Source organism: Pongo abelii, chromosome 11, assembly GCF_028885655.2.
Source record: "Pongo abelii isolate AG06213 chromosome 11, NHGRI_mPonAbe1-v2.0_pri, whole genome shotgun sequence".
NCBI lineage: Eukaryota > Metazoa > Chordata > Mammalia > Primates > Hominidae > Pongo > Pongo abelii.
The window spans coordinates 116,733,691-116,748,497 of record NC_071996.2 but is presented as its reverse complement, the minus strand read 5'-3'; the positions used below and the strand labels follow the sequence as shown (position 1 = coordinate 116,748,497).

The 14,807-nt window shown below is 34.6% G+C and overlaps 1 protein-coding gene across 4 annotated transcripts in view; it reads right to left on the bottom strand.

Annotated features, from left to right (window-relative positions):
- SPAG16 (sperm associated antigen 16) overlaps window positions 1–14,807 on the bottom strand; it is a 1,150,408-nt gene that overhangs the window by 1,051,750 nt on the left and 83,851 nt on the right. For all 4 annotated transcript variants that reach the window (XM_024243621.3, XM_054549801.1, XM_054549802.1 and 1 more), the window contains one exon: window positions 6,386–6,495. In XM_024243621.3, the coding sequence (XP_024099389.1) occupies window positions 6,386–6,495 (110 nt within the window). The remainder of the gene's footprint in view (window positions 1–6,385; window positions 6,496–14,807) is intronic.

Genomic DNA, 14,807 nt, shown 5'->3' with positions numbered 1-14,807 from the left:
TCATGTTAAATATGGAGCATTTGTGTTACATAAAGCTGGACATATTTAATTACTGATTTGATACTGTGTTTTGCAACCAGAGTAAACACACACTTGACTAACAATTTCATGAAGCCTGAATGAATTATCACCCTAGGGTAAGGGTTGAATTACCTCCACTGAGCAGCTTTAAGAGTCAGTAGGTCACATAAATGAAGAAACTGCATCAACTAATGAGCAAAATAACCAGCTAACATCATAATGACAGGATCAAATTCACACATAACATTATTAACTTTAAATGTAAATGGACTAAATGCTCCACTTAAAAGACACAAACTGGCAAACTGGATAAAGAGTCAAGACCCATCAGTGTGCTGTATTCAGGAAACCCATCTCACATGCAGAGACACAAATAGGCTCAAAATAAAAGGATGGAGGAAGATCTACCAAGCAAATGGAAAACAAAAAAAGGCAGGGGTTGCAATCCTAGTCTCTGATAAAACAGACTTTAAACCAACAAAGATCAAAAGAGACAAAGAAGGCCGTTACATAATGGTAAAGGGATCAATTCAACAAGAAGAGCTAACTATCCTAAATATATATGCACCCAATACAGGAGCACCCAGATTCATAAAGCAAGTCCTGAGTGACCTACAAAGAGACTTAGACTCCCACACAATAATAATGGGAGACTTTAACACCCCACTGTCAACATTAGACAGATCAACGAGACAGAAAGTTAAAAAGGATACCCAGGAATTGAACTCAGCTCTGCACCAAGCGGACCTAATAGACATCTACAGAACTCTCCACCCCAAATCAACAGAATATATATTTTTTTCAGCACCACACAACACCTATTCCAAAATTGACCATATAGTTGGAAGTAAAGCTCTCCTCGGCAAATGTAAAAGAACAGAAATTATAACAAACCGTCTCTCAGACCACAGTGCAATCAAACTAGAACTCAGGATTAAGAAACTCACTCAAAACCACACAACTACATGGAAACTGAACAACCTGCTCCTGAATGACTACTGGGTACATAACGAAATGAAGGCAGAAATAAAGATGTTCTTTGAAACCAACGAGAACAAAGACACAACATACCAGAATCTCTGGGATGCATTCAAAGCAGTGTGTAGAGGGAAATTTATAGCACTAAATGCCCACAAGAGAAAGCAGGAAAGATCCAAAATTGACACCCTAACATCACAATTAAAAGAACTAGAAAAGCAAGAGCAAACACATTCAAAAGCTAGCAGAAGGCAAGAAATAACTAAAATCAGAGCAGAACTGAAGGAAATAGAGACACAAAAAACCCTTCAAAAAATTAATGAATCCAGGAGCTGGTTTTTTGAAAGGATCAACAAAATTGATAGACTGCTAGCAAGACTAATAAAGAAGAAAAGAGAGAAGAATCAAATAGACGCAATAAAAAATGATAAAGGGGATATCACCGCTGATCCCACAGAAATACAAACTACCATCAGAGAATACTACAAACACCTCTACACAAAGAAACTAGAAAATCTAGAAGAAATGGATAAATTCCTCGACACACACACCCTCCCAAGACTAAACCAGGAAGAAGCTGAATCTCTGAATAGACCAATAACAGGAGCTGAAATTGTGTCAATAATCAATAGCTTACCAACCAAAAAGAGTCCAGGACCAGATGGATTCACAGCCGAATTCTACCAGAGGTACAAGGAGGAACTGGTACCATTCCTTCTGAAACTATTCCAATCAATAGAAAAAGAGGGAATCCTCCCTAACTCATTTTATGAGGCCAGCATCATCCTGATACCAAAGCTGGGCAGACACACAACCAAAAAAGAGAATTTTAGACCAATATCCTTGATGAACATTGATGCAAAAATCCTCAATAAAATACTGGCAAACCGAATCCAGCAGCACATCAAAAAGCTTATCCACCATGATCAAGTGGGCTTCATCCCTGGGATGCAAGGCTGGTTCAATATATGCAAATCAATAAATGTAATCGAGCATATAAACAGAACCAAAGACAAAAACCACATGATTATCTCAACAGATGCAGAAAAGGCCTTTGACAAAATTCAACAACACTTCATGCTAAAAACTCTCAATAAATTAGTATTGATGGACGTATCTCAAAATAATAAGAGCTATCTATGACAAACTCACAGCCAATATCATACTGAATGGGCAAAAACTGGAAGCATTCCCTTTGAAAACTGGCACAAGACAGGGATGCACTCTCTCACCACTCCTATTCAACATAGTGTTGGAAGTCCTGGCCAGGGCAATGAGGCAGGAGAAGGAAATAAAGGGTATTCAATTAGGAAAAGAGGAAGTCAAATTGTTCCTGTCTGCAGATGACATGATTGTATACCTAGAAAACCCCATCATCTCAGCCCAAAATCTCCTTAAGCTGATAAGCAACTTCAGCAAAGTCTCAGGATACAAAATCAATGTGCAAAAATCACAAGCATTCTTATACACCAATAACAGACAAACAGAGAGCCAAATCATGAGTGAACTCCCATTCACAATTGCTTCAAAGAGAATAAAATACTTAGGAATCCAACTTACAAGGGACGTGAAGGACGTCTTCAAGGAGAACTACAAACCACTGCTCAATGAAATAAAAGAGGATACAAACAAATGGAAGAACATTCCATGCTCATGGGTAGGAAGAATCAATATCGTGAAAATGGCCATACTGCCCAAGGTAAGTTATAGATTCAATGCCATCCCCATCAAGCTACCAATGACTTTCTTCACAGAATTGGAAAAAACTATTTTCAAGTTCATATGGAACCAAAAAAGAGCCCGCATCGCCAAGTCAATCCTAAGCCAAAAGAACAAAGCTGGAGGCATCACGCTACCTGACTTCAAACTATACTACAAGGCTATAGTAACCAAAACAGCATGGTACTGGTACCAAAACAGAGATATAGATCAATGGAACAGAACAGAGCCCTCAGAAATAATGCCACACATCTACAACAATCTGATCTTTGACAAACCTGACAAAAACAAGAAATGGGGAAAGGATTCCCTATTTAATAAATGGTGCTGGGAAAACTGGCTAGCCATATGTAGAAAGCTGAAACTGGATCTCTTCCTTACACTTTATACAAAAACTAATTCAAGATGGATTAAAGACTTAAATGTTAGACCTAAAACCATAAAAACCCTAGAAAACCTAGGCAATACCATTCAGGACATAGGCATGGGCAAGGACTTCATGTCTAAAACATCAAAAGCAATGGCAACAAAAGACAAAATTGACAAATGGGATCTAATTAAACTGAAGAGCTTCCGCACAGCAAGAGAAACTACCATCAGAGTGGACAGGCAACCTACAGAATGGGAGAAAATTTTTGCAATCTACTCATCTGACAAAGGGCTAATATCCAGAATCTACAAAGAACTCAAACAAATTTACAAGAAACAAACAAACAACCCCATCAACAAGTGGGCGAAGGATATGAACAGACACTTCTCAAAAGAAGACATTTATGCAGCCAACAGACACATGAAAAAATGCTCATCATCACTGGTCATCAGAGAAATGCAAATCAAAACCACAGTGAGATACCATCTCACACCAGTTAGAACGGCGATCATTAAAAAGTCAGGAAACAACAGGTGCTGGAGAGGATGTGGAGATATAGGAACACTTTTACACTGTTGGTGGGACTGTAAACTAGTTCAACCATTGTGGAAGTCAGTGTGGTGATTCCTCAGGGATCTAGAACTAGAAATACCATTTGACCCAGCAATCCCATTACTGGGTATATACCCAAAGGATTATAAATCATGCTGCTATAAAGACATATGCACACATATGTTTATTGCGGCATTATTCACAATAGCAAAGACTTGGAACCAACCCAAATGTCCAACAATGATAGACTGGATTAAGAAAACGTGGCATATATACACCATGGAATACTATGCAGCCATAAAAAATGATGAGTTCATGTCCTTTGTAGGGACATGGATGAAATTGGAAATCATCATTCTCAGTAAACTATCGCAAGGACAAAAAACCAAACACCGCATGTTCTCACTCATAGATGGGAATTGAACAATGAGAACACATGGGCACAGGAAGGGGAACATCACACTGTGGGGACTGTTGTGGGGTGGGGAGAGCGGGGAGGGATAGCATTAGGAGATATACCTAATGCTAAATGATGAGTTAATGGGTATAGCACACCAGCATGGCACATGTATACATATGTAACTAACCTGCACATTGTGCACATGTACCCTAAAACTTAAAGTATAATAATAAAAATAAAATAAAGTTGTTATTATGATTACACCTCACTGTTCTAGTTGTTCAAAATACTAGTTTACTGGTACCTTGTATTGTATATGGTATTTTTTACTTCCCAACAAAACAACAAGAATCAGACCAACAGCAATTATTGCTATCCTCTAAGACATTAAAACAATGCCTGTAAAATTCTGGTGAAAAATTAATTTAAACATAGAACTCTAATTCCAGCAAAATATCAACTCAGTACAAGGTAGAACAAGAATATTTCAGATGTATGAACTTAGATCATTTATCTCCATTGGCCCTTTTTGAAAATTACTCAAGGAGATACTCTAGGAAAACAGAAAAAGCAATCTATGAAGGAAAATATGAGAATACATAACAGGGGCAGCTGAGTGTAAGCCAATGAAGTAGAAGAGAGTGACTGTTTATAAAAGAGAAATCTTTAAATACAGTCCTATGCACTTCAGGTATTCTCCTTCCTCCTCTACAGTTCTAGTTAAATTTGCAATGTCTGCAATAAATTACATTTACTTAAACATAATCCATTTAAAGGCTGTTTATGGGATTAAATGTTAGTATTAATTTACAGACAAAGCATAGAAAATAGAATTAAGACTACAGAACAAATGTAAATGTTATCAATTATGACAACATGCATAATAATATAACTCAAATCAAGTCAGTAAAGTGCTCTAAATGCCTCTTTGTTACGGCGGAGTCGATATCATGTGAAGTGAATTATTAAAAAACAGAAACAGAACTCAGTCATTTGTTATAATAATAACTACAAGAAAATTAAGAGAAATACTAGTAAAAATGATTACTCAGTGAAGGTGAGAAGGATTCACTTTATTTTATACTTTAGCCCTTTAATATGACCTATGTTTTCTATCATGCTGTAGGTATTACATTAAATATCAGAATGCAACACCATAAAATAATATACCATAAATAAATATGCAATGTACTTTTCCTATATTTTAGTAGCTTTTTGTCCCATAAAAAGTCAACCTTGCATTATTAATCTAAGCTCTTATAAGCCGTAAGCACTGAGTGAATGAATCAACAAATCACTTCTAAGTATGACTTACTACCTGAAAGAGAATACTTATACCGTTAGAAGATGAAAATGTTTCTGATGACAATCACCTCCATCATTCCAAAAATCCTTAAATCTGATGTGAGTCTACCTCACATACCATTATCTATAATTATGATAGAAAAACAACAAAACACTAATCTGAAAAACACACGATTATAATAAAAAGCTTATTATAACAAAAAAGTGATTCGTTTTTATTTTATTCAAATATTTTATGCAATACCAGAATCCAATGCATGTTTTAGAGAGAAAAAAATATTATTGGCATTACCTAAGTAAATGCTATTATTTGAATTCATACAAATCTATTCTTCTTCTAGAATTACTAAGAAGCTATTATAATTGTAAATATTTTTATTTTAAAATAAGTGCCAGATATTTTAGAATTCTAAGGTAACAACTGCCTTAACAAGAAAATTCATTACCTGAGCTAGACTTTTATGTAATTTTCATAACAATAAACTAAACTCTTCACAGGTTTTATGTAATTTTCTTCATTTTTGACCTCTTTGACCAACCATTTTTAATACCATTTTCTTTAATCATTGGCAAAGATTTAAACTACCAGTCTGATTACAAAGTGAAGGTACTCAAGATATAAAGAGATTGTTAAATGGAGCATAATGCTATTTCATTCTGCCTTTAAGGAGACTAAGTAAAGTCTGATGTTACATTTTGAGAAAAGATATAACAAGATATGACCTGGGAGCGATTTCTTGTAGACAGAGGTAATTTCAAGCAGAAAAGTTAGCAGTTGAGCAGACATGATCATGATTATGTTAGGATAGGTGGCAGAGTGATCCATTGAGCTGTCTCTGCTACTAATAAGCCTGTGTCCCTGAATTAACTACTTACTAGTAATATTTGGATACCTCTACTGTCCATGTATAAACCAAGCAGCCCGGAATATATAACCTCTAAATTCATTTTCCGGTAAAATAATGATACCATATGAGTGAATGGATCTAAAGATCTGAGAGTTAAGTATGACTTAATGCAAACAAAAACAAATATCATACCTTTGTATTGCCTTTCATCTTTGTTTTACATTTGTTTTGTTCCCTGGCTTCACGAAGACCTTTCTGAGTAGGACCTTCTGGTGCATTTTCTTTTTCACGACTACGATCAACTACAAGATAATATAGTTTATTCTTAATATTTACACTGTTTATCGGTATAAAATGATTGCAACCAAAAATATGAAAACCAAGACCTCAATGATGCATGTATTTTTTAAAAATTCATTAAATTACTGATACCCAAACCATACCAAATGCTTTATGTGTGGTCTCAAAATTCAGTTCCCAAAAATGCAGAGAGGCATTACTACAAGGTTAATTAAATACATGGTGAGCCAATTACAGAGCACAGTTATGATATATCCAAATTCCTGTTATGACAAGGCTTTGTGTGTTTATAAACAGAGTTAAAGATGGTGAAGGAGAGAATGATAAGAAATGACAAAACTTCCCACATGAAACTAGATAATAAATATTTTTATTATAAAAAGAATATTGTATTAATAAAATATTATTGTCTATGCTTCCCTATGTTAAGGACAAAAAGCAAAAACACAGGGTAATATTCAAAATAGTTGTAACATTGGTCTCCTACTTCTCATGGACATAATAAGCAGTCTTAATGGAATCATTTGAGAGTGGGGAATTGACAGAAAAAGTCTCTCACATTTTTCTACATATAATACATATACATATATAAGTACACATATTTCCACTTGTATTTCTAAACAGTAAGTTGATCGCAAAAAACTAAGGTTATAATCACTAATACAAATAAACAACTAAATGTTACAAATTATAACACCAGATTTATAATAGAGAAAAGATGATGAACAAAGAAATGTCTGGATGATTTCAATTACAAGGCTCTCTTAAGAAATCCTGAGATTATAAAGGCAGGGAAGAAAATGGCTGGCATTTATTTTATTTTATTTTCTGACTAATTTTTTCTATTCAATACCAGTTCTAGACAAAGGAGAAAATCCTCAAAATAACTCCCACAATAACGTTAAAAAATGTTCCATAACCCCATGTTACACGAAAGTACTTGAGAGACCTGGGTGTCCAAACCGCCTGTCCTCCCCAAAGGTGCTAAGCTAGAGTCCCACAGCACCTAGGATGCTGAAGTCTAGAGGAAAGGCAACAATTACAGCTTGTTGAGATTAAGGGAAAACATTTACTTCTGATTCTCTTTTATTATATTTTCCCCTTCAAATTCCAGGGGTGTCAACCTGATAATAATTAAAAACAATAACTAACATTCATGCCTCATTGATCTTTTACTATATAATGTCCACTATTCTAAACAACTTATAGGTACAATTTTATGCAATTATGTAAATAATCTTGTGAAGGTCACACTACCTTTTGTTCCCATTGTATATGAGAAGGGGAATGCATATAGTAATATCAGAGGAAAGAAAAGAGAAATCAGTAGGGAGAGAAACTCAAGAATCCAACAGATAATTCCAGGAATATAAGCAGATCTCATGTAGTATGCAAGACATTGCTAAAGGCCACTTCATAAAAGAAATAAAATTAAAAAGCAAGCAAACAAACAAATATGGTAGGAATTACAAAGGTGGAAAATCCCAAAGGGCATAGTTTATGTGTATACGTTGTTGCTCTATAAACAAAATGAAAAATACACACTTTAATAAAATTTTAGGAAAGTATTCAACATTTAAAACCAAAACTTAGGAATAAACATTGCAGAATGTACAGGGTACTGGCAGAAAAAAAAATGTTTTTCAAGTATTTCTCAATGTAGCGAGAATAAATATGATTTCCACTCTCCAGCAAATAAGCATCACTTTTACTTACACAAAAATTTACAGAACAAATGAAAGGCACAGACAATAAAGTCTGTATCATGTTCAGTGTTAAATGCATGTAATTCTCAGATTCCATATAGCACTTCTCAATGTTGAGTAATATCCCAGCAAAGTCTTTGCCTCTATCATAGCTTCTCATGGCTGTCATCTAATGCTTATTAATGACAAAGGCTATGGTACCAACAGGTACTGTGTAGTTTTCCAAATTTTACTTAGGTAAAGTCAACATTTTAAGGCATGCATACTTTCTTGAGATAAAACAAACAGCAAATAAACAAACACACTTTCATTTATAGAAATTCTATTTATTGTACCTTCCAGTGCTAAATTTTACCCATTCAATTGTTCCTTCAAGTGTGTACACATTCAATCAATGTTAACGTGTTCAGGCTCTTGGATAAATATCAGAAAGACATAAATACCACAATTTAACAAATATTTATTGAGCACTTACTTTGTGCCACTCCCTAACTTCCTTATAGACCAAACAAAACTGAAAAGAGAATTTTTTAACTGAAAAAGGTTTTGAAGAAATTGTCTATAATTCACCCCAAAGAAACAGAAAATGTCTAAGAGATTAGGACACATGTAAACTAAAATGAGGAGATTGGTTAGATCTATGTAATTAGAATTCAGAAAAAGAAATAGAGTTAAATGAGAAGATGCTATATTTGAAAAAAGTATTAATTAGACCATATAGTCTAATAATTACATGAATTTTGCATCTCATAATGCAATTCTGAGCAGCAGCAAAACATGAACTTAAAAAGCAGCAATTAATTAAACTATAAGAAATAATGAGTACTTGCTCTACTATTAATTTTGAAGTACTAACTTAAGAGCTACTTTGCTTTACTATATATGACATTTATTTCCTCTTTAAAGCTCTGAAGCCAGCTTTCACAATTTTTCACTTCACCAACCATTTACAATTTCTAGAAGGTCATCCAGAATTAATAATTTCCTATACACTATAAGATATACTAAAATGCAATTATATGTATCATTATGGTCTGGTTTAAAAATAGGCATTATTGCACTGAAATTGCAACCTTATAGCAAACAAAAATAACTAATAAAAGGATGACAGTCAAAACCAGTAGATTTCAAAAGCTTTTTGAAATTAATTTGAAAAAAAAAATTATCTCATAATATGTAATACTAAAAAGTGCTTTCTGTATAGTGTCATGTAAATATTCGATACATATGACTCTTGATAAAAATAAAAACATAATCTGTAATTTTCAGTTTAAATATCTACTCAATAATAATTATTTCATAGTTTCTCCCAGAAATTTTTCTACTTTTGACCTACCATACGGAATAAATGTAAAATTGAAAACTCTTTTCAGGTGAGATTAGGTAATAAAGCATTAATATTATCTTTGTATGGCAGCAATTATGGGGTGATTCTTTAAAATATATTTTATCATTGTCTGAATTTTCTATAATAAACATCACTTTGGTAGTCAAAAAAGTATGTTTAAAATACTTTGCTAACTTTGCTCCAAATCATTCCAATTTGTGTCTTATTCCTTAAATTTAGATTAAATAACAATTAATGTGTCTTGTTCCCAAAGTTTAGAGTAAATGACAATCAATTTGTTGTTTTCTAACTTCAAAGTAAATAATGTTTAATTTGAAGAATCTCTATTGACATGCCAACTTCTGCCCAAAATAAATGGATGGATGGATGGGTGGATGAATGGATAAATGAGAGAGAGAGGGAAGTATTTTTAAAACTAAACTTAAATGAGCAAGTAAAGAGGGAGGAAGTAACATGAAAATATGAAGAATGACAGGAATTATGAGGAACAACCACTTAACCAATAAATCGTCCTTTTTTTTTTTTTTTTTTTTTTGAGACAGGGTCTTGCTGTGTTGCCAGGCTGGAGTGCAGTGGTGCGATCTCAGCTCACTGCAACCTCCTGGTTCAAGTGATTCTCTTGTCTCAGCCTCCCAAGTAGCTAGGATTACAGGCACGCACCATCACACCTAGCTAATTTTTGTATTTTTAATAGACGGGGTTTTACCATGTTGGCCAGGATGGTCTTGATCTCCTGACCTCACGATCCACCTGCCTCGGCTTCCCAAACAGCTGGCATTACAGGCGTGAGCCACCACGCCCAGCCTCTTTTCAAATTACAGTCCCTAAGTAGGATACCAAGTTTTAGCAACTGGAGACGTGACAGAGTCTAAGGGACCACAGACAAATGCTGAGATCAGAAGCTTAGGGAAAAGTGCTTCAAGTTCTGTATCTAAAACTAGAGTGTATGTTTACAAAGAGCATAAAATTACTCAGTACAGGATTTAAATAACTACTTTTGATCAGATAGTTGGGATATATAACTAAAAGAAACTATTTCCCCATGTTGGGTCAGAATTTCTTTTGACTAAAAGCCATTTCAAAATATCACAGATCAAAATACAAGTTTAATCTCCAAAGTACCTTGTAAATATCACTCAAGAAAAACATGCAATATGTTCTTGTATGAATTAGACTAAACACCAGGAGATAATTTCATAAGGGAGTTATCTGTCAGGCATCAGTTTATTTTAATTGATATGTCAAGGATAAATATATAAAATTTAAACCATTAGAGTAGAATGAATCATTAGAGATTAATTGGTGCAAACATCAACCCAATTCACAAAGGCCCTCAACCTTTAAGCTTTCATACATATATTCTTTTTCAGACTATTTAGTCATTTTTGGAGTTACAGTTCATGAAATTATGATAATTTCAAACCATCATTTAATATTTATATCTGATTACATTCTTCTTATCTTAATATGAAAACAATTTTTGATGTTGACAGAAATGTACATTCTTCGTAAAATATGCAATAAAGGGTAGGAAGTAGTCACATAACACAGAGAAAATTATGTTAAAATCCTGGTGTGTACCTTCTGATATTTTTTCCTTGCATATATTCAACAGGCATACACTTGTACCATATAAATGTTTTTACTTCTTAACATTATAACATAAGTATTTCTTATGCATGATTTTTAGACTTTTTATTATTGTAGGATCCACTATAAACATTCACTGGTGGTTAAAAAGTGAGATTGCTTGTATTGTTGTGTTACTTTTATGACTGCAATAAATATCCTTGTGCATAGTCCCTTAGGAATCACTGTGCATAACTGATACTACTTTAACATAAAATATTAGAAAAGTAGGAAAGAGGAAGGGATGAATAGGCAAAGCACAAAAGGATTTTAGGGCAGTGATACTACTCTGTATGACACTATAATGTTGGATACACATCATAAATGTGTTGAATTCCACAGAACATACAACATCAAAAGTGAACCCTAATGTAAACTATGGACTTCAGGTGATATTAATGTAATGGACACTCATCAGTTTTTAAAACTGTGTCAATCTGGTAGGAGATGCTGATAATAAGGGAAGCTATGTCTGGGGGCAGGTGGTATATGGAAAATCACTGTACCTTCCACTCAATTTTGCTATAAACCTAAAACTGCTCTAAAAAAATAAAGCTTATCCTTTTTAAAATGAATTCAGCTCACAAGAGAGAGGCAGCGACCAGGTCCTAAGGATATCATCCTTCTGGATATAGTCATGTCTGAGAACACTGCCTGTGCCTTCTAGCTATCTGAGCCAAAAAAAAACCTCTTTGCCTAAAAATAAACACAGGTATACTTAAATTTATGCATTTTATTGTAGGTAAATTATGCACTGTAACTGTACAGATAGGTGTGTTTTGACAAATATAAACAGGCATGTAACTACTACCAAATTAAGATATAAAACATTTCCACCACACCTCAATTTATTTTCCTTTTATTTTACATACCTTATAAACATTACCTTATGACACTATAATTTTTATTTTAATGAGTCACTTTTCTTCTGAGGAAATTAGAAAAGGAAAACATATTTCTTATTTTAACCAGAATTTAACATTTTTAATTCTCTGTATTCAATTGTGGTAGATCTTAATTTCCTTCTGGCAAACTTTCTTTTTTGCCCAAAGAAATTTCTTCAGTATTTCCTGTTGTACAGGCAGGCTTGCAAAAATCTCCGAGCTTTCCTTTATTTTAAAATGTCTACATTTTATCTAAATTTTAAAGGATATTTTTATTGGATATACAATTCTGAATTAAAATTTTTTCCACACTTTAAAAATACCATTTTATTGTTTCCAGCCTCCAGTATTTCCTATGAGAAATCAGCCTGTATTTGTATTATTGCCTTCAAGAATTTCTTGCACAGTATGGCCATTATCACGATATTGATTCTTCCTATCCATGAGCATGGAATGTTCTTCCATTTGTTTGTGTCCTCTTTTACTTCATTGAGCAGTGGTTTGTAGTCCTCCTTGAAGACGTCCTTCACATCCTTTGTAAGTTGGATTCTTATGTATTTTATTCTCTTTGAAGCAATTGTGAATGGGATTTCACTCATGATTTGGCTCTCTGTTTGTCTGTTATTGGTGTATAAGAATACTTGTGATTTTTGCACATTGATTTTGTATCCTGAGACTTTGCTGAAGTTGCTTATCAGCTTAAGGAGATTTTGGGCTGAGACGATGGGGTTTTCTAAATATACAATCATGTCATCTGCAAACAGGGACAATTTGACTTCTTCTTTTCCTAACTGAATACCCTTTATTTCTTTTTACTCCCTGATTGCCCTGGCCAGAACTTCCAACACTATGTTGAATAGGAGTGGTGAGAGAGGGCATCCCTGTCTTGTGCCAGTTTTCAAAGGGAATGCTTCCAGTTTTTGCCCATTCAGTATGATATTGGCTGTGGGTTTGTCATAAATAGCTCTTATTATTTTGAGATAAGCCCCATCAATAACGAATTTATTGAGAGTTTTTAGCATGAAGTGTATAGATTCAATGCCATCCCCATCAAGCTACCAATGACTTTCTTCACAGAATTGGAAAAAACTACTTTCAAGTTCACATGGAACCAAAAAAGAGCCTGCATAGCCAAGACAATCCTAAGCAAGAAGAACAAAGCTGGAGGCGTACTCTACCTGACTTCAAACTAAACTACAAGCTATAGTAACCAAAACAGCATGGTATTGGTACCAAAACAGAGACATAGACCAATGGAACAGAACAGAGCCCTCAGAAATAATGCCACATATCTACAACTATCTGATCTTTGACAAACCTGACAAAAACAAGAATGGGGAAAGGATTCCCTATTTAATAAATGGTGCTGGGAAAACCGGCTAGCCATATGTAGAAAGCTGAAACTGGATCCCTTCCTTACACTTTATACAAAAATTAATTCAAGATGGATTAAAGACTTAAATGTTAGACCTAAAACCATAAAAACCCTAGAAGAAAACCTAGGCAATACCATTCAGGACATAGGCATGGGCAAGGACTTCATGTCTAAAACACCAAAAGCAATGGCAACAAAAGCCAAAATTGACAAATGGGATCTAATTAAACTGAAGAGCTTCTGCACAGCAAAAGAAACTACCATCAGAGTGAACAGGCAACCTACAGAATGGGAGAAAATTTTTGCAACCTACTCATCTGACAAAGGGCTAATATCCAGAATCTACAATGAACTCAAACAAATTTACAAGAAACAAACAAACAACCCCATCAACAAGTGGGCGAAGGATATGAACAGACACTTCTCAAAAGAAGACATTTATGCAGCCAACAGACACATGAAAAAATGCTCATCATCACTGGCCGTCAGAGAAATGCAAATCAAACCACAATGAGATACCATCTCACACCAGTTAGAATGGCAATCATTAAAAAGTCAGGAAACAACAGGTGCTGGAGAGGATGTGGAGAAATAGGAACACTTTTACACTGTTGGTGGGACTGTAAACTAGTTCAACCCTTGTGGAAGTCAGTGTGGCAATTTCTCAGGCATCTTGAACTAGAAATACCATTTGACCCAGCCATCCCATTACTGGGTATTTACCCAAAGGATTATAAATCATGCTGCTATAAAGACACATGCACACATATGTTTACTGCGGCACTATTCACAATAGCAAAGACTTGGAACCAACCCAAATGTCCAACAATGATAGACTGGATTAAGAAAAGGTGGGACATATACACCATGGAATACTATGCAACCATAAAAAATGATGAGTTCATGTCCTTTGTAGGGACATGGATGAAGCTGGAAACCATCATTCTCAGCAAACTATCTCAAGGAGAGAAAACCAAACACCACAAGTTCTCACTCATAGGTGGGAATTGAACAATGAGAACACTTGGACACAGGAAGGGGAACATCACACACTGTCATGGGGTAGGGGGAGTGGGGAGGGATAGCATTAGGAGATATACCTAATGTAAACGACAAGTTAATGGGTGCAGCACACCAATATGGCACATGTATACATATGTAACAAACCTGTACGTTGTGCACATGTACCCTAGAACTTAAAGTATAATTTAAAAAAAAAGAGATTCCATTGCAGTAAAAACCACATTTTGCTTATCCATTCATCTATCAATGGACACTTGGTGATATGGTTTGGGCTGTGTCCTCACCCAAATCTCATCTTGAATTGTAGCTCCCATAATCCCCATGTGTCATGGGAGGGACCAGGTGGGAG